We start from the raw sequence: 21,393 nt of genomic DNA, 5'->3' as shown, positions 1-21,393 counted from the left end.
GCTATTTGCGGACAAATCTTGGCAGTCAGGTGAACGCCTCCTTTGTCTGGCTCAAGGTAAGTTCTATACTTGTTAAAAACGTGGGACCTGGTGCACGCAGACGTTGCACTTGTCGCAGAAGACCATCTCGTTGCCGTCCTCGCCCTCGGGGGAGCGGCAGACGTCACAGACCACATCCTCGTCGTACTCGATGCCCAGGCCTTCCTCCGCTTCGATGGCCTGCTGCATCTTCTCCTCGCACAAGCGCTCCAGTTCCACCAGGATGCGCTCCATCGTCAGCTCGGCCAGCTCAGGCAGCGCTGATGAGAGTTGGGGTTGGAGAGCAGTTCATGTTCAGTAACGCTCGCCAAATAGAGGTTATACACTGCAGTTTTTAAAATCATTGACTGATGCCCCCCCCTTCCAAAAAAAAAACGACTACAATAATCTCCCATTCATCACGGGAATTACAAGGTCTGACGGAACACAATGGGTGAAGCGTGATATAGCGGGGGATTACATTCACTGCTAACAAGCTACAGCTAAAGCTAGCTAAGATGTTGCTGTTTATTTTCGCCCCTCACTGTAATACAAAAATAAAAGTGCCAGCACTCACCCATTTGCGCAAACTCCTGGTTGACGAGTTCCAGCCAGGCCACATCCGTGTCGTCCAGGTCGTAGCAGCTGTACACTTGGCCGGGGAGAGGCAAAGGTTCCATGTCACCCTCCTTGGATGTTACGTCTTGTGATGTTATGGGCAGTAACCTAGGAGGGGAAAAACAAAAATGATTAAGAGTTCAATTGCCTGTTCCAAATTTGCGAGTAATTTTGGAAGGACAAGTTCATCTTTGAAAGACCAATGGAAATGGCCCAAAAAAAAAAAAATAATAATAATAAATCGCCACTTGCCTTGTACTTTGCTCGAGTAAAAAAGGGGGTAGCAATAGGGCAAAATCGCGAGGACAATTTACTTTAAAAGACATTTTGGAAGTCATCCTAAAACGGCCAAACTTTTTTTGGGCATGGCTTCTTCAGACTTTTTGGGTGGGTCGATTCACGATAGATACCCTCGCCAAATTTCATGTGCCTAAGTGATACTGGCTTCAGGGGCTGAATTTTTGAAAAACATTTGTGTTTTATGGTGAATCATGTAACTTTGTGGCCCACAAGAAATGACAAAAACAACGGGTGGCTCACAAATGTATAGTAACGTGGTCGGTCCATCTGTCTCGTATAATTGGCTCCAGTTTGAAAACAAGTTAGGCTTTGAACTAATCCCAGGAAATTGTTGAAATGGTGGATGGGAAACAAAATGGCGGACTGTGTCTACAAGCATGGTTCCCCAAGACATTTTTGAGTTTAATCATGATAGATATGAAACATGACAGAGTTTCAGATTGTGCGGTGAAACTGGCTTTGGGGCCGGAATGTTAAAAAGCACCGCCAAGGCCATTTTTCAGTTTTTGACATTGGCAACACTGTCAAAATGGTCGTTTATTTGACCTAAGAATGACAATGATGATAAAACAAAGCAATTTCAAGAGGCGTGTTCCGACCCTCGCCGTTGAAAGTGTGTCAAAGGGAGCAATCGCGGTGGGGGAATGCGGGGCAGGAAGTTCCTCCGGGCGCTGTCTGCTCTCGAGCGCATCCAGACTAAAACGTCTCCACGGTCAACAAGCGAGAGAAATGGGGGTCGGGAACTCTGCGTGACCCGGTGGGAGCCAGCCGCCTTCGACTGACGTTAAAGTCATGTGACACAACAATCACAACAGATGCACAGCGGGCAACTCCACGCAGTGAACCGCACGGACACTATTTTTCCGATGCTTTGCTTCCTGTTGACACGGGACAGTTACCTACCGCCTTTCAAAGGGTTGAAGTGTTCAAACAATTCAAAGCCACTTTACAAAGTAAAATATTTTGTGCGATCTCCATTGAATATTCCATACTTAAGTTCATTAGATTAGTTGGGTGCCAATTTTTCACATCGTCTATCACAAGGAAGTTAGCGAAATGTCCATAACTCAAACTTATCTCAATTTGTTGACCCCGAATCTTTGAAAGTGTAACAAAATAAATACATTGGGGGGGATATGGATACATTAAATAAGTGTATTATTAGGACTATTCTTACCTCTTTCTTATTGTTTCTCTCAATGCGATGCCATGTTCACGCTCGATTCAACTTTTTTTTGTTTCTGAATGTCGTAAAATGCATACATTATCGCAGGACTTTTATACTCAATAATTTTTCTGTGGGGCTGGGGGTGGGGGGGGGTGCTTTGGCGGGCTTTCTGGGAATCGGCCGGTCGAGGACGAACGATTCAAACCAAAAGGACTCCCTGTGTTTTTGTGGTTATGGCTTCTTGAGACTTTTTTTGTGGGTCTGGTCATGCTAGACATGTCTCCCAAATTTCACGTCGCTTCGTGAAACTGGTTTCAGTTGCTGTTTAAAACTAACCAAACAAAAAATTCTAAAGCCATCTATGTGGTACTATTCAAAATTATGCTAAAACGGGGTTTTTGAACCAAAATGGCTGAATTCCCATGACCTTTGAGGCACAGATTAGAATAGCTTTAATCATGATACACACGTCAACCAAATTTCCTGTTGCTGAAATAGAATAGTTTGCGAAAGGCCCCTGGAACTGGAAACTGCACAAAAGTGGCAAAAATGTGTGCTTTGCACCACAATGTCTGACATCCTTTTCTCTTTTCATGATAGACACCTCAACCAAATTTCAATATTCCGTCGTGAAACTGTCTTCCGGCGCTGAATTTTGTTTGTGCTGGATGTAACAATTTTATTTTTAAAAATTTTTTTCAGTCCTGACCGGAAATAAACCCTTTTGTCCGATTTTCTCCCGAAACTCCATCGAGGCGGTGAGCGATAACGGTGATCTTAAAACCATGCTTTTACAGCTTCCTTTTATGATCTAAAACAAACAGACTGCTCTGATCTATTTCAGTCCGGGATGATAATTAAATAACACGGCGAATGGACACCTCACCATGGGCACACGTAGACATACAAACACAGTGAGATGAGAGAATGGTGCTGTTATGTAAGGCGCAAAGCGGCTTGAGTGTCTCATATCATCGGTGTGTGCGTGGTGTGCTTTTGTGTTCTTTTGTAAGACATTTAAGAGCACCATGTCCACTGGAAATGTGAGGCTTTCTATTTAATCTGTCACTTTCATTGCTTCCATGACTCACCTCCTACATAATCATCAGCAAGGCCACACTTGTACAGAAACATACACTAATATTAAGAAAAAAAAGTTTAGTTGCTTTCTATTGTGTAATGTGGCTGCAGTGATCATAAAAAACTGGTGTCTGGTGTATGGGAGTCTGTTGTGATAGCTCGTATTTATCTGCGCCTGATTGAGTGTGAATTAGCCCTTTTTTTATGGATTATTCCTACTCGTCAAGTTTATTTCGACTGTGGCAAAGTGGCGGCGGTTATCACGACTTCCTGGCGAGAGGCGCAAGCTCACTTTTTTTTTTTTTTTTTTTTTTTTTTGCTTCTACCCCACCCCCTCCTTGTAAAATAATCATCTTTTGTCAACTTGCAAGTGTTGACACAAGAGACGCTTTCTCCAGCGTGGGCTAGGATCGTCTTGAGGCTCAGGAAGCTTTCGACACACGCGCAGGCTCTTGGAGATTGATGACGTCTCTGATAAAAATTTGAAAAAAAGAAAAGGGGGGGGGATGCCTATGCAACAGCAGGAAAAACGTGCAACAAGCTGGGAATAACATTCGGGAGTCAAGGGTGTCAAGTGACGGATGTTGGACTGATGCAATTCAGGGTAAAAAAAAAAAAGAAAAAAAAAGAAGGAAATTTTGCACCTCCAGCAAAGCACAAGCCACAAAAAGCGCTTTTATGTGCTCTCATTAATTTATGGCTTCATTAAATGTGCAGCGCAGACGCACAGTGAAGCAAATAATAACCTTGAGCGCCAGCAAATCACACCGTGTAAAATAAATAAATAAATAAATAAAGTATGGTAAGGAAGAAAGCGAGCAATTAGAAGATGCTCCCGCCAGACGCAGACGTGGCTTCAGAGGAACATGCATGAACAGAAACAGGTAGAGTGGGCTAACTCATTTTTGCAGGAGACGCACACACAAAAAAATCTGGGGAATTCATATCTTGGAAATGTGATCTGGCCCAGTTTTGCAGTGATGAATCAGGAAAAGCGCAAGTGCAAAAATGGGCGGAATTGGAAGTAAACTGTGATTTAGGCTGGCATTAATTTGGAAAAAAAACATTTTCCTCTGTTCAGTTTGGCACATCATTTATAAATGAGACAAATGGAGTTAGCCCACTCTTGTCCTCTGTGGCTTGACAACGTTAGTCTTGTAAAAATGCGAGTAAAAAGTGGGACACAGAAAAATGTCATGTTTGCACTGGAAAATATTTGATTAATATCATAAGTGTGAGCGTGTGTGTGTGTGTTTGTGTGTGTGTGTGTTTAAATTGTCATTCTTGGAATACCTCGCAGCCACAGGCTGGCTGAGAAAAACCGCGATTCCCTTTCTTTCCCATAATCCCCCCTAAATGCCCAAACCTTTCACAGCACCACACTCTCCCTCTGTGTGCATGTGTGCTTGTGTGTGTACTTGTGTGTGCCAACAGACAGGCTCTGCATCCTGCGCTCGCATGCTAGAAAGCACACTGAAAGGGCTAAATCTGTATACACACGTTACAGCTGCAGCTGGTGTGAAAGTGCCACAAAAAAAATCACATTTTGGATTGAATATGAGAGCGGTTAAAGCGTGATACAGCAAAACTGCAATATGCAGGATTAACTCTGCAGTATTTTTCTGGCCACATGGGGGCGGTAGGAAAGGAGAGCGATGGTTTGAGTCCAATGTTCACTTAGCGTCAAAGGAACACGTCAACTGATGTCAGTTTTTTTTTGGGGGGCGGGGGGGTAATATAAAAAAAAATCTCCCCATAAAATTCAATATCTCAACTTAATTCTGGGAAAAAGACAACAATTTTCTTGATATATAGTTCGACTTTAGCCCCGTCATGTTTGAATTGAGAGCGAGCTGCCATTTTGTGTGCGGTTGAGATGCCGCTACAGTGAGCCTGTTGTTATGGATATGAGAGCGACTTATTAACACCTCTGCTCGAGAGGAGCTGCAGCCTGTGCAAATGTTTGACAAAAGGGTGAGGAGGGGAAACCAAAGGGGGGAGGGAGAATGTGGCCAACATTTGGGCAAACAAGGCCGGCGGGAATTTTTTTATTCATATCGCTCGCTCGGCTAGTAGAGGAATGAGACACAGTGGGAGGAGTGGATGACACAACTGCAGCATCATCCAGAGATTAAGGTACAGCAATAGTCTTGCAGAGGAAAGAGGGCAAATGCAGCAAAGTGGAGAATGAGGAGCGTTAAGTTGCAGAAGCTGGACGGTAGCGGGTCTGACAGGCTGAGTTCGCCATGGCAAGAGGAGACTGAGGGCCACTGGAGCAAAACGCAAACAAGCAAAAGGGTAAAATGGCATATCCAACGGGGGATTGAGGGCACCTGCAGCCAGGTGGAGACAGAGGAGTCGAACGCTAGGGCACAGGAACAAGTTAGGCAAACATATTTGAGGTGGGAGCCCGTGCCAATCCGGCAAAGTGGAGAACGTGGGGTATAAAAGTCAAGCATGAGCAGCTAAGGCACAACAACGGCTAAAGCTCCGAGGAGAATGAGGGCCAAGTAGAGACTAGAGAGTACAAGTTAAGCTCAAGTATATTTACATGGGGATTTTTTTTTTTTGTCATTTCTAGCCCTCTCTCGACAAATGTTACAACATTCCAGTGATACTCAAGTGTCTGTTTGTGAAGTGTCTGTTTGTGCAGAGTGTTTGTGTGTGCATGTGTGTGAATCCGTCCTTCAAAAGATCATGAAAGACCACAAGAGAGATGGAGAGACCACAATTCCAGGTACTCAAACTCCCGCTTCCTGGTTAGGGTGATGTCACCATCCCCTTGTGTGTGTGTGTGTGTAAATTGCTTTTATGGCCCACTATGGGAGGCGAATGAGTCACGCTGTTGTTCCAGGAAGCAATACAATATGTATGCGTAGTGTATCAAGTATAGATGCGATGACGCACACGCGTTGACACACAAACGCGCCCTCACCTGAATGCAAACACGTGGCATCGTCGCTAACATTACCGCCAAGTGTTCTGAAGCCAACGAGGTGAGTTGGGTTGTTTGAAGGAGGAGAAATTGGCTCGGTCACATGCACAGTTAAGAGGAGAGTGTTGCTTTGTTGTTAGCATTTTTATTTATTTATTTTTTATTGATATTTTTTTAAGTATTAGCATTCAAAGGATGCAGAGGGCCTTTAACAGGGTAAGCTAACTTATCTGAAGGCAGACTCAAGGCCACAGCAGTAGGATGCAGTTGAGTATTGAAATGTGCAGAGCTACGCTAATGGAGCCGACCGGAGCTTAAGGGCCACTGCAGCAAAGTGGAGACTGTGGAGTATAATGGTCAAGTGTCAGAAGCTCAAATCTCTGAGGGGAGACTGAGGGCTACGTGGAGATAGCAGACTTCATGTGTGTGTTTTGGGTATGGCTTGATAAATGTGCATGCCTAAGAAATTTTGGGGGCTACATTTTCAACGATGACAAAAAAAAAAACGTTTGACTGCCTGTCAGATCCTAAAATGGCCACTGTGAGCCAAAATGGCAGACTTCCTGTCTTTCTTCCAGCATGGCTTCTTGAGACTTTTTGTGGGTCAACTCAAGATAGATAAGCCTGGCAAATTTCATGCTGCAAAGTGAAAGCGGTTTCCGGGGCGACATTTTTCAAAACAGTTTTGTCATGAGTCACAAAACTTTCCTGCCAGGCTCCGAAAACTGAGATTCCTGACATTTTAGCATTGCGCAAACTCGGTTCCAATTTAGGGTCAGGCGGACAAGGACTCGTGGAAATTGCTACATGAGATCAAAATGCCCAACTTCCTGTGACTATCACACCATATTGTGCATATTTCATTAGCTCTGCATATGTGCTGTTGTATTCGCTCCTGTGTCAGCCGGATGTGGCAAAGAACCGCCAAAAAAAAAAACCATTTCTGGCCACACAATGTTCTCAACTACCCACAATGCAGCAGTCGCTTGCCATTAAGTGACAGGCAGGTTTGTCTCGGAAGAATCCGCGGCTTCCCTCAGGGCTGCTGACTCTGCGAACATCCCCCCAAAGATGAAAAACAGCCTCTGCTAATAACCTTTAGCGAGCTTTGATTTTTTTTTATTTTTTCTCTCCTTTTGATGCTAGGCGCTGTTTTAAAGGATGCTCGTGGAAAATCTGCGTTTGTTAGTCGGGCCCGAGGGAGAACAGGATGTTTGCATAGTTCAGAATGTTCTCATGACAGTTGAGCTGAAAGTAAAAATAATTTATTATTTCTTTAATGAAATCTCTGTTTAGCGAGAATGATTTGACGTCATAGAATGGTTTGTTTTCAAACTTTTTCACCCTCGCACCCCATAATTGTTGCCAAACTTTTCAAGCGGCGCACCCCCTTCAACAGCCACCGCCGGTGACAGCTCAAAGCGATCCCCTAAGCACGACTCCAGACAAAACAAACATTAAAGGCTCGCGCGGGTGCCCGATTTGCCTTCGACACCGTTTCGAAACCTCACAAGAAGCTGGCGCCGCCGGCAACGAGAATTCATTCTCGTTCCCAACATGTGATTAAACGGACAGTGATGAATTCACCAAAGTGCGCCGCCGGCTGACTGCTGCGGTCCTCTCTGGCTCTGCGAGGGAAGCACTTGGACTTGAAACGCGGCGGCGCTCGCATCGGCCAAAAGCAAACAAATCAAAGTGGAAGCAAACCCGCTGACCGTGCATAACGAAGAACCCAGAGGGGACCGAGTTGGACTTTTTCACGCGTTTCGGCCGCACCGGTCACGCATACTGTACATCCGACCAAAGCCACCTGCCCAAAAAAAGCAGAACATTGAACCCGACTAGTCAGCATCCGAGCATCCTCTGAAACATGATCCGACCACAACCTCAAACAATCCATCCAACCGCTCCGTCCGGCATCCGGTTGACCCCCATTGTTCGATCCCAGCTAGCGGTTTTAACTAACGCGCCAAACATTTCTAAGCGATGACCAAAAGCTTTGTGAAAACAATTTTGGATGCGAGCAGTCAAAGAGTAAGAGTCGTTTATCCCCTCAACGATCCTCTGCCACCTGCCGTTGAAAGGAACTCGTCCCCGGCAGGAAGACATTGCCCTTTTCTCATTGGACGACATCCAACCAATCAAGGGAGCCAGTTGCAGCGTTCCCAACCGGCTGGCTGGCCGCCCTCGACGGAATGACAAGCGAAGCTGGACGTGCAGACGCCGGCCGCTTCCAAAGGGTGAGTCAGACTCCCAGCTAAACCCGTTCACCCCATTTTTTTTTTTTTTCCGGACAGAAGCGAACCCAAACAACCTGGAGATGAGTCAGCAGTTTTGGTGCGTGATGAAGGCTGATCAGGTGTCCTTTGTGCAACTATCTTTTGGCACCAGGCTCCGGCTTTTCGGGAAAGACTTGGCCCGATTTGATAAATGAATGCCACCCCCCCCCAAATGATGACGGAGAGGAAAACAAGTCAATTCCGCCGGTTCACGACCCCGCCGCTACGGTTTTGGCGGCGACCAACGCACGTGTTTATAGGCCGCGTTCTGTGTCTTTTGTGGTCTTCTGGGACGGGTATCCATCCCAAACTTTTGAAAGATGTTCGCCACCCGCGGATGAGCGGCATTCCTTCCTGCCCGCTTCAAAGCGAAAGCAAAACCCACAAGCGGGAGACGCGCCGGGCCGTGAACCCGCCGACATTTTATGGCCGTCGGCGTTGGGCGGGTGATTACACATCAAGTCAAAGACAAAATCGTAAACGGCAACTCCAGGGAGAAAAAAAAAATGCTCATTGTGTCTGGACAGGAAGTTGCTAATGTCAAAGACGCAGGCTCGGCGTCGTAGTTGTCGGGGGCGGGGGGGATCGAAAAGTCATTTGGTTCGATTGCGGGTTTCGGCACATAACGCATGAATTTGCCTTTGATGGTTCGCCAAGCTGTCAATCACCAACGTCTTAAGTGCAAAACTGCAAGATGAAAGGATTTGTTTTTCCCATAACATTGAAAATTATATTCTGGCAATATTAAAAATATCAGACTGGAATGTCAGAAATGTAGTCCGTAAAATAACAATGTTATGCTTGTAATATGAGAAACCGACTCTGACAAAATGCCCAATTTAAAAAACAATTGTCCACATAAAATCACAATGTTACTCTGGCAAAACGACAATTTTTTTCCTTCCTAACATTGCCAATCTACTGTCACCATATTACTACTTTAACCGACCGATATTAGCACTTATTTGCAAAGCTACCATTTTTTTTTACCCCTCCTCAGATGACATTTATTCTCTGAATCCAAATCTAGCCATGTAAAAACGACAATTGCTTCATCATAAAAGTTTATCATTATGATTGCATGACTTTATTCTCCGACGTTGACAACACTGACTGCGACGTATTCATCTTAAACATCTGCTCACACTTGTGTGACCGTCAAGAATGTCAAAATGCTCCTTTGAAGACTTCCCGTGCGGTAAATCAAAGTTGTTTTTTTTTTCCCATGACAGCTCCAAATATAATTGACATAAAAAGGGGGCGTTTATGACTCAAAAGCTAACACGAGATATGCAAACGATGAGTTGCACGCCAACTGTGCACATGAACACTCCTGTGTCTCGTCTATACGTGACCCAAAAAAACCAAACAAAAAAAAAACACGTTTCATCTTTGGGGGATTTCCACACGCTGCTTTTGTAGCACAAATGACGCTGGAAAAACACAGCAGCCGCGTCTGTTACCGAGGGCACCGTCACTCATTTCTACTCTTTCGTTTTGACTCGGGCGCACGCATTTCTGTTCCCTTCGGACCTTTCGCTGGACTCGGACGACTTTACGAGCGCGCCACTCTCACGCGACGCCGTGATTGAAGAAATCGTTCAACAGAAGAGGGGGGCTAATGCAAGGTTGAAGGATAACTCGACTCAACGGTATTTCTCCAGCACTTTAAAACAAACCGCCGCTGTCGACAAAGTGCTGTACAGGGAGCAAGAATCATTCACACAACACAAAAAAAAAAAAATCAAGTCTCATGCCCAGTCAAAAGCCAACGTATAAAAATGAGTTTCAAGACGAGTTTTAAAGACGGGCAGCGTGGGAGTTTGCCGAACGTTTATTCCAAAGAGAGGGAGCGTCAACGGAAAAAAGGTTCGATCCCCTCTGAGCCTCCGATTAGTTCTCGTTACCTCTAATAGTGTCTGGTCCGCAGACCTGAGGCAGGTGCGTAGGGGCGGGGAGGAGGTCAGGTAAGGTGAGGGGCCAGGTGATTTAAAGATTTTAAAATAAATATGATCTTAAATAGAACTCTAAAATGTATGGGGACCCAGTGAGGGAATGCAAGAGTTATGTGCTCCTTCTTATGAGCACCAGTCAAGAGGCGAGCGGCAGCATTCTGGACCAAACTGGAGACGCTTCATGGAGGAGTGGCTGACTCCAAAGTAAAGTGCCAGGGATGTGACGTCGGCATCAATTACTGTTTCCAAGTGCTCTTGAGAAAGGAGAGGCTGGACTTTAGCCGAAGATGAAAGAAGTTGGATTGAACAGCGGCACCAATTTGCCGGTGGAATTTCAAATCGCTGTCCGGTTTAAGACCCAAGTTCGAGACTGTTGGCTTAATATAAGGAGCCAAGGGGGGGGGGGGGGGGGATCAAACATCATCACTTCTGTCTTCTTTTCATTGACATTCAAAGGAGGGTGGATCCAAAGTGAAAAGAAATAAAACACACGATGGATGACATAAATACATCTGGGGCTGGTCATAAAGACTCAAAAATGTGGCGCTGAAATGAGTTTTAAAACCTCATGAACTTCAATTGTAACAAATTGGCAGCGAACTTCACAACAAGTGGCAGTTTGGCAGCTAACGAACAAGTTTCCCCCCCCCAAAAAAGAGACTCCTCTGAGCTGTTTTATTGCCATTACTACTTGATGTTTCCCATCAAACTAAACATCAAACAAAGTTGCATATTTAGACAAACTGTATAACGTTGGCACCCTAACGTTCAACGGCTTAATGCTAACACATCATATGAAATGTACGGAATATTGAAGCCAGCATTGATTTTGTGGCTGTTATAACCTTTGAAACAACATAACATTTTTACCATTACAAATGAAATAAAAAAAAAACCCTAATCAATCCATCTAAAAAAAAAAAAAAAAAATTTTAATCATGAACAAGTGTCTAAAAACGGATATAAAAATGTCGAATCTGAACCTTTTTATTCTGATATATATACACAAAGCATACTACAACAACTATCGTAAAATGTTAAAGAGCTAAAAGCAAAACAAATGGAAGCTCAACTCCAGGTTAAAGCTTCTCTGTTTTCTCCCTCCATTGCTCACACTGCAGTCGAGCCTCAGGCGCAGACATATTTTCCTCCTATTTTTTTTTTCGTGATGAATAATGACATCATCACTAAAAATTGTTGGAGTGGAGGAGGAGAAAAAAGAAATAGAAAAAAGGAAAGAGCTGCGGGCGCGTCTGGCTTTGACAAAACACTCGTCTTCCTCTTACACTTTTTCTCTCTCAGCCTTCACTTTTCATTCCCGGTTGCAGGCAAGATGAATATTGTGCCAATAAATCCATAATAATATAGGGGTGGGGGGAGTAAACATTTTAACAATGATAAAGTAAGAAGGTATTTGTAAAATTATGAGGAAATAAAGTCATAATTTTAAAAGAAAAATCAGGTCAGAGTAAATTTGTCGTCATATGAGGAGAACACATTTTTTTTAATTTATGAAGATGCATTTTTAATTTTAAGAGGGGAAAAAAGACCATTTATAAGGATTAAAGGAGACTACATTTTTTCTCAAGAGGGGAAATGGTAATCTAAGATATTTGTTACACCGTGAGGGGGGAAAAATTTGGTGATTTTGCAAGAATAAAGTTATAATAATAATGCATAAAATTCTATAATTCTTCAAATATAAAATGTGCATATTTTGAGAGGAAATTTTTGGGAAAAAAAGTTACACAAGAATTTAGTTCAAATACTGTGTGGAGACGTTTGTAAAATTGTAAGAAAAAAAAAGTTGTAATTTACGGTAAATAGAATAAAGTGACTGGCGACAAAGGGACTCCCACTTTAACAGTTACAGAGCCACCTGCTGCTCTGGCATGCTCACAACATGAGCACAGTTGACTTCCAAGAGGAAAAGGAAGGGTGCGGAGGAGTGACGCGAGAGTGGCAAAACGCTGAATGAGAGACGAAAAACGAGCCGTTTGTGTTTTCAGGCTGTTCTCGTTTCGACGCTGATCATCAAAAGGTTCGCCTCCATTCGCGCGCGCCTATGTGGACCATGTGTCTTTTTCCTTGACAATCTGCTTCTACGTTGCTGCCTACGGGCGCACATCCATCTGCAAGCGTGTGTGTGTGTCTGTGTGCACGCGCACGAATGCGAGTGAGATATGAGCCCATTAGCCAGTGTAAACACTCAGCAAGACACATTTATCTCTTCCCGTGTTCGCCCCACAAACAATCAAGCGCGATGACATCTCATCGTCTATTGACTGCTTTGTCTGCTCGGGGATCAACTGCACAAACCAAAAAATAAAAATACAGACTCGAAAAAGACACACCAAGTCAGCCATTTTGGTTCAAAATAATGTTGGATAACTCTCAAAACATTTTTGAAAATTCAGCCCTTGAAGCTAGCTCCATTAGCAAGATGAAATTTACTAGGCATGTCTACCATGAGCAAACAAACAAAAACCTTTTCAGCGAATGGGGGGAAGGGGCGCTGAACCCAGTTTCAGTCAACAAGAAATTTAGTTGACTTGCCTATCATGTCTCAAGAAGCCATGCTTGAAAACACACATAAAGTCAGCCATTTTGGTTCACAGCGGCCATTTTAGCTAAATTTGATGACTCCTCATCAAACATATAACATTTTTAGAACATTTTCATTCATCAACACAAAGTTTCAGTGGTCCTTTCGAAGATGAACTCCCGCAAATTTTGTCCGACTTCGGAAAATTGACTAGCTAGCCCGTTCATGTACCGTGTTGCATTAGTCTGACCTGACCACAGGCTGCGGGATGGCCTCCAGGTTGGCGGGCACCTGCACTCCTTTCTCCCACTCTTGCCTCCAAGGGTCCGACAGCACGTAAAAGTCGTCGGGGCCCAGCTGCGCAGAGTCGGGAAGCTTCATGGCCGTGATAAAATCTGTGCGAAACACCTGAAACAAGCACACGGAGAATTATGTTTTTCCAACCACTCTTGAGCGAAACTCAACAACAAAAAACAAAACAAACCCCGGGGCATATCATGTAAAATGGCATTTTTTTTTTAAAATTAAGTCAGACAGCTTTTAAATGCAACTTTCTATTCAGGCGACTGATACTGACAAGCACAACAACTTAATGTTGTTCCATTAATCTGTGCACCCACCTGCTGTTATTCTTACAACTAAGGCCTGACGGATTATTCGGCCGGAGGATTTGATGAGATGATATTAGGTCTTTTAAATCCACAGATTTTTTTTGCGGTGGTGTGCATTTTTATTTATTTAAAAAATATACCTCATAACACCAGATTAAAAAAGCGATATTCAAACATTCCGGCCCACCCCAAAAAACAAATAAATAAATAATAATTCACTTTTTGCAAATTTTTCTCAATGTGGCAAACTTAAACAAATACCAAAGGACAAAGAATATATCATTCAAATGGATGTTATTCATATCTTTATTGTTTTATTCATTAAATCTTTTTTAATTAATAGGTTCTCAGAATTTTACTCGACCAAAAATCCATAGTGGGCATAATAATAGCTTTGTGCTCAACTAAACAGGCCCAGATTTCACACTGACTGATTCCATTTGTGAGTAAACATCATGACTTCAGTTTATTTACTTTAGTGACCTTTTTGTTTTTTGCTTGGCGACGCGCCGTGAGATTGGTGCCTTGGCTGAATAAAGGTTAAGAAACATTGCTCGAAGCAATACAAGTCTGACAAGTATGTCATTGCTCATCCGACCACAAACACGCGAAGCCACCAATGAAACTAATACGGCAACGAGACCAATATCACACAAACAACTTCTGCATTTTTTGCTCTGCGTGCGCGTACGTCTGCGCGCGTGTGCCCGTACGTGCGTGGGATGAGATGAAGGGTGACATTTAAAAGCAGGAAGTCCACTCTCACATCCATGTGAATGCACATGATACTGACACCAGGCCACGCACCCACGCAGACACATGCTGTGGACAATCGACGCCTGCACGCGCACGCGCCATGCTATGCGTGTGCGCGCACGAGCGCCACTCGCGCTGCGTTTACACTGCTGAGTCATTTTCCCACAGAGGACAGTGACAAAGTGCTCTAAGTGCTTTTAAAGGCCAGCTGACGTCTCACACACACATGCACACAGTCACATCGCTTTGAAACTGGAAAAACAACAACTTTGACAGACGGCACTTTAGGTAATTAATTTTAATGTCCGTCTGCGACATTTCGGGAGTGCTGCTGTGGTTGCCGTACATCTAAGCCGGTAGGGGGCGTCGACAAATGGCTTTTTATTCAGACATTTGGTCATCAGCCACCTCGTGTTAGCAAATTATTAGTTTCCTGTTTGATCGCCAAATTTCACCATTCTGTTCCACCCACAAGCAAGAACGAAAAAGACTTTTAGTCAAATTGGCATCACCCGTTTGGCGAGTGTCCAAGGTTGATGGGAGCGGAATCAATTTTCACTGGGATGAAGGCGCCTGGCTGCTTCTTAAGGCATTATTGGGAAGGATGTGGAAGCATCATCGTCATGGTGACCCAACACAACGTCACAGCAGATGTCGCCACTCAGATGGAGGAGGCTAATTTTAGTGCGAGGAGTTTGGAAGGGCCACGGGAGGCGCGCGCGCGCGTGTGTGTGTGTGTGTGTGTGTGTGTGTGTGTGTGTGTGTGTGTGTGTGTGTGTGTAAAATGAAAAAGATAATATTAATCGCCATTATTCAAAAGCGCAGCGTGGTGCCGTGCGGCTTTTTAACATTTAATTTGGAACCCTAACCCTCCCTTCAAATCCTCCTCATTCTTTGAAACCCTAAGAATGTCTTGAAAACCGCATTTTCAACAACCACTACCTACTTTGAATCTGTAACCCAAATTCAAATCCCTAATTTGAATAACGCACCTCTTGAAATCTTAATATCCTACATTGAAACCCAAACCCAGGCTTGACACACTAAAGTGAAATCCTACTTGAATTTGGTGCGGAAGAACAAGACTATCAAACACTCCTGGGACTCTCGGGTGTCACAATTATTTTTTCAAACTAATAAATAAAAAATAACCATCCCAGAAGAGCTTGTCAAAACAAAACCGTTTTTTTTTTCTTGGCTCCTTTTAGCATGAATGAAAGGAGTCGCACTCAAGATGGTGGCTGGTCCTTTGAGTTCTTTCCCCCGCTGCCAGACAAAATCACGAGACTGTAAAAAGCCCTCAATGGACATAAAACGCCAGCATAGAAACGTGAATGGGATTTCCTCCTCGGGACGGCAAATGTCACATCCTGCCACTGGCGCTAGCTCGTTTGCGCATTCAAACCAAATGCTAAAAAGGACGAGAAAAAAATATATAAATAAAAAAATCTGCAGATGTGCCACAAGCTCAAAAGGGAAATTGGGATTGGGCTCGCAAATGGATGTTGCACCTGTGATGTGGTATTCATTGGGGTGCATATTAGCTTTAAAAAAAAAAACAAAAAAAAAACAAAAGCTACATTTCAAAGACAATTCCAAATTCAAAACCCCAATCCTTGTTTGAAACCCAAACCCATGCTTGAAGCTCTCATTTGAAACCCAACTTTGAATCTCTAACACAGGCACGAAACATTTCTCCAAACCGTAACCCAGGCTTGAAAGGCTAATTTCAAATTCTTAATGCAACAAATTTGAAACCCAAACATGCAACAAAAATCGTGTCTTGTACACCGACTTGGAAAACCTAATCCTATCTTGAAATTCTATTTTAAAACCCTAACCCTTGTTTGAAACCCTAATCCATGCGTCCAATCCTAATTGAAAACACTAAATTGAATGCGGAATCCAAAATTGACACGCTAACTTGAGACTTAAATTGAAAACCGTAAATCTGCCTTGAAACCGCATCACCGGCTGGAAACCCTATTTCGGGAACGCTCGGCTGCTCGGTGTGTGAAGGCTGCGTGACGGCATGAATATGAAGCAGAGTAGAGTACGAGTGGAACGTAAGAGTGAGTGTGAGGCAGCAAACACGCTCTGAAAACCTACAAAGAAAAAAAGTGGGTCACTGAAAAGCCAGATAATGAAGGAGACTTTAGAGACCCCCCCCATTCCAGCCCCCGCCTTCTTTTTCTCCCCTCACTTCTTTGGAGCGTGGTGTAAATCGACAAACGTGCAAACAAATGTCTGCGAGGAAGAAGATGTGACCCACTTATGGAAACTGGTGCTTTAAAAACAAAAATCGACAGATACATGATTCATGGGGGGGGGGGGGGGGGGTTCAAAGAATGCTCGTATAATATTTTCAAGACATCACCAAAACTGGCCGATATGTCACGCAATTATAATACATGACATGTAACATCAAGTCCTTAGATTTTTTTTTTTAGGAGACAATCTACTTCAGAACGCTGGTCAAAAATTGTTCCCCTAAAAATAGAAATAATCTTCATGAACTTCTTCAAAGAGGCCTGAGGTCTGGTTTCCAGCTGATGATTACCGCTTCACTGATTATTACCTCCCCGAAAAACCCTTATTTGAAACCCCAAGTCTGGTTTGAAATCTTAATTCTGTCTTGAAACCCCAACCCTTGTTTGAAACCCGAACCCAGACTTAAAACCCTCATATGAAAGTCTTGTTTGAAACCCTAACCGTGGCCTGGGACCCTAACTTGAAAGTAGGGCTTTGAGTACACTTGCATACACTTCTTGTGCAGAGTAATAACCCACCAGGGTCAAATACTTGTGTGTGAGTGTGTGTGTGTGTGTGTGTGTGTGTGTGTGTCCAGGGGCGATGTTGTTGCCATGTTCTGACAAGTGTCAACGCTTCCCGTCGGGTAATAAGCAAAAGGACATTTCCCCCAAGACCAGCTTGAATTACACACACACGCGCGCGCGCGCGCACACACACACACACACACACACACACACACACACACACACACACAGGAAGTTGTTATGGAGTCTCAGGATGCAAACATGCTCCCTTTTTTTTGATTTTTTTAAACGCTGCCAGTAAAGCGTCGGCCGCAAGAAGTGAACTGCGACTGCCTGTAAGCATCCGGAACGGTCTTAATCAAAGCAGCAAGGCGGTCAGCCTTGGAGGAAAAAGCTCCAGTGGAGGATGAGCAAGAAATAGACACACGGCTCTCGATTTAACTTGCACGTTTGTACGGCGTGCGCCGAACGACAGGTCGTGGACACAGGAAGAGCGAAGGACAACGCGACTTCTCACTATTGATGCATTGAAAAAATAATCTGAAACTTAATCTGAAACCTCAATTCTCATTTGACACCCGAGCACCGTCCTAACACCCTACTGTGAAATTCTAATTCTTGTTTGTAATCCTAAATTAAAAAAAAATAAATACATACTTTGACAGTCTAAACCAGGGGTGTCAAACTCATTTCACATGGTGGGCCACATACGGCCTCGGTAGATGTCAAGTGGGCCGGACCATTAAAATGATACAATACTTTGCTATAAATAACCAAAACAATATGTCTTTCCTTTGTTTTGGTATAAAGAAGCACAAGAACATTAGGAAAATGTTGAAATTTAATGAACATATCTTTTACAAAACATTTCATGAAGCACCCTACATTTCCTTCGACAAATGTGCAATTTACTTTTATCATTCACATATATGCATTGCAACTGATCCCACTGATTGTACAAACTTTAACAAGTAATTGGTATTGAAAAATATAGTAATGCACTTTAAGATTAAACAAGATTCATAAAGAAAGCAAGTTTTAAAGCATTTACACGTGCATATGAAATCTAAATGTAATCCCTGCCTACACCTTACAAACTAAGGAGAGTGCTATTAAATGTGTAAATGTGAGAGTGCTATTGATAGCGTCTGCTGTCATGGGTCTGTCTCAGTGACAGACTGAGGCTGCTGTTGTCTTCTTCTCTGATCAAAACAGTGTCCCCTTGCGGATACTCAATGAATTGCACCTGATTAAAAATATTAATTCTGTGTCTTTAATGCATTTTTTTCACTTTTACATTATCCTGCGGGCCTGATTGAACCTACTTGCGGGCCGGTTCCGGCCCGCGGGCCGTATGTTTGACACCCCTGCTTTACATAATCATCTCGCGGGCCGGATTAAACTCCTTTGCGGGCCGCATCCGGCCCGCGGGCCGTATGTTTGACACCCCTGGTCTAAACCTATTTGAAACTCTTCCCAAAACATAATTTTCAAAATATGAAGACATTATTTCCAAGGGCGAGATCAAAACAATGATGCCACAGTCAACATGTTCAGCACTTAGCTTAGCAACCGCTAATTGCTTTCAGTCCAAAGTTATTTTGGTCAATTGTTCTCCTTCAACCGGGAGGAATTTGCAAGCCACAGAGCGTCCTTCGCGGCAACCATTTTTTCCGCTTCTTGCGCCACGGTTAGTCATTTTAGAGTCCTACGGGACTGCTCGAGGCGACCGCTCACGGCGACCGCTCGGGCAACCTGCCACTTTGTCCGACCGCGTCGTGCCGGCCGTCAGAGCGGTGTCGGGAGACCAATGTATTGACTTTGGACACGGCAGGTTGGGCCAGTTAAACGCGAGTGTGCTTAAAACCCTGATTTCAAACACTAACCCAGGCTTGAAACCCTAATCGTAGACTTTAACCCCTCTTTGAAAACCTCATTGGAAACCTTAACCCTGGCAAATAACCCGAACATAAAATCCAGTCTTGAAACCCTCATCCCAATTCAAAAATGCTAATTTGATCGGGGGAAATCCATCCCTGACTTCAACTGCGAATCCTCGTTTGGAACCCTAACCAAGGCTTAGAACTGGAATTTGAAACCCTAACGCACGCTTAAAACAATCATTTGAAACCTTAATCCTCCCCAAGCTTGACATCCTAATTGGAAGTCTTCACTACAGCTTGAACGCCTTGAAAAAGACCAATTAGCCGGGAATGTGGGATGATTGACGTTCAGGTTGTCCCTCACCTCCGAATGCTTCTTGTGCTGATGTCGCACCCACGTGATGCTGGTTGCCGCGTTCTTGGATGACCTGGACCATGACGTCACCTGACCTGCAACAATCAAAAGAAAAAAAAAAAAAAAAAAAACATCAACACATATCTGAGCTAATGCCGAGAATAAGGACCAATAAAACCACAATACACACCCTACTTTTTGTTCACGAGCGACAAACGTGGCAGCCAGCCAGCAGATAGAACGGGAAGCTAATTTAGCACGCTGTGCTCATTCACAAACAGACGAGCTCAAACGCCTTACAGCAGTCACAGGAAAGTGTTTTACATTTGTCCACAAAAAACAAAACAAAAACAAAAAGCAACTTCCTAAGAGCCCTAACCAATGAGGCAAAAATAAGAAGCCGCAACCTACCAAAATGAAATCTGGAACAGTGTTTATTGAGTCACAGACTCGCAAAATAAGTTGTTTGTTCACAAAAAGCAACTAGCAAAGCGTGCTCTAAATCTAATCTAAAGCTGACCTACCAAAATACGAGCTAAAACGGTGCTAAGACAGTCAGAGGAGATCCAAATCAAAGTGCCTTTGTTTACAAAGAGCAACTGGCTGAGAGTCCGATCGAGTCAACGGCGGAGTAAGAACACAAAGTGTTAACTTAGCAAAATGAAACCCATAAACAGCATTGAAGCCGTCATATCAGAAAAATCTCGCTCAGCATCACATCTAGCCAGCGACAACGGAGTCAAAGCAGGAAGTAGCATGGTTACCAAAATAAAAAAGTATATGCGAGCGCTGTGCCTGTCACAGAATGTCATAACCAAAGTCCGTTTGTTGACAAAAAGCTACCCGGTGCGCATCCTTTCAAGCCAACAGCATTGAAGAAAGAAAAAAAAAACAGGAAGTAGAAAGTTCACAAAATAAAATCCCTATCAACTCTCAAATGGTTTCCAAATATCTAAATCAAAGTCCCTTTGTTTGCAAAAAGCTGGTGGCCAACTGAGCGTGTGCCGGCCAACCGCTGGGCAGCTAGCATGTAAAGCTAACATAGCATCCGACCTTTTTGCGCACCGCTAGTGGCTGTCAAAACTGTGCGAACACACAAACTCAAAACACACCTCGCCACCTACATGAGATCCAAATCAACGATGTTTGTTCGCAAAAAGCGACTCGACAATTGGCACCTAATTGCTTCGCTTGTGTGTGTGTGCGCGCGTGTATGAGTTTGTTCAGACAAGTCAAATAGGGTGTTTGCAGAAGTGGAGGAAAATATGTTGAGTGGGAGGCAACACACACACACACGCACGCACACGCACACACACACGCACACACACACACACACACACACACACACACACACTAGGTGCCAATGATCACCCACACACACTCCGCCTCCATTAAAGTTACTGTCACCTCCTTTCAGAGTCGCACAATCCAGCTCCACTCGGCAATGCTGTCAATGTTTACCTTTAAAGTTCTGTAGTGTGTGTGTGTGTGTGTGTGTGTTTTTACAATTAATAGAAAATTAAATTAAAAACACCTAAATTCAATTTTGTCTGAAGAAGCACAACAATTGAAGATTTTTTTAAAATAAACAATATTGTGACTAACTAAATAAAAGTAATTAAAAAAAAGTTCAATGGTTTTGTGCTTAGGATAATCAATGATATTTAATTATATTATTTTAAAGTAAAAAAAAAAAACTAAAATAAAAATGCAATGCATACATTAAGACTAAACAAAAAACGTTTGAAAAATTACCTTCTCCAAAATAAAAAATATCTATTCTAAAACGGCTCAAATGGCGGGAGAATAAAAATACAAGCAACTAAAAATACAAACAATTAAAAGATGTTTTTCTTTTTTTTTTTTAATGTGCAAAGAATGCAATCATGCTTGTGTGTTCAGACAGAAAGTGAAATGCAAAGTCTGTTTTAGATGCGGAGAAAAAGAAACTTACTGTCGGTGGTGTCCGAGTCGTTGCTGCTGGTGGAATATTTCCTCCTCTTCGTCTCGATCTCCATCTACCGGGACACCGCCGCCGACAACACCACACACACACACACACACACACACACACACACACACGCACACAAACACACACACACACACACACACA

At 43.5% G+C, this 21,393-nt stretch overlaps 1 protein-coding gene across 3 annotated transcripts in view; it reads right to left on the bottom strand.

The window, feature by feature from the left end:
• The window catches only part of jade2 (jade family PHD finger 2), a 37,594-nt gene that overhangs the window by 12,654 nt on the left and 3,547 nt on the right, over window positions 1-21,393 (bottom strand). For 2 of the 3 annotated variants that reach the window (XM_019869548.1, XM_019869547.1), the window contains exons 2-6: window positions 21,235-21,298; window positions 19,290-19,375; window positions 13,149-13,306; window positions 596-744; window positions 88-299 (exon numbers count right to left, since the gene is read on the bottom strand). In XM_019869548.1, the coding sequence (XP_019725107.1) occupies window positions 88-299; window positions 596-744; window positions 13,149-13,306; window positions 19,290-19,375; window positions 21,235-21,298 (669 nt within the window). Of the gene's footprint in view, window positions 1-87; window positions 300-595; window positions 745-13,129; window positions 13,307-19,289; window positions 19,376-21,234; window positions 21,299-21,393 lie in introns of those variants that run through there. The other variant, XM_019869549.1, reaches the window with a different exon arrangement.

This window comes from Hippocampus comes, unplaced genomic scaffold (assembly GCF_001891065.2).
Source record: "Hippocampus comes isolate QL1 unplaced genomic scaffold, H_comes_QL1_v1.1 scaffold109, whole genome shotgun sequence".
Lineage (NCBI taxonomy): Eukaryota > Metazoa > Chordata > Actinopteri > Syngnathiformes > Syngnathidae > Hippocampus > Hippocampus comes.
The sequence above is the reverse complement of the archived record's forward strand: the minus strand, read 5'-3'. Positions and strand labels throughout refer to the sequence as shown.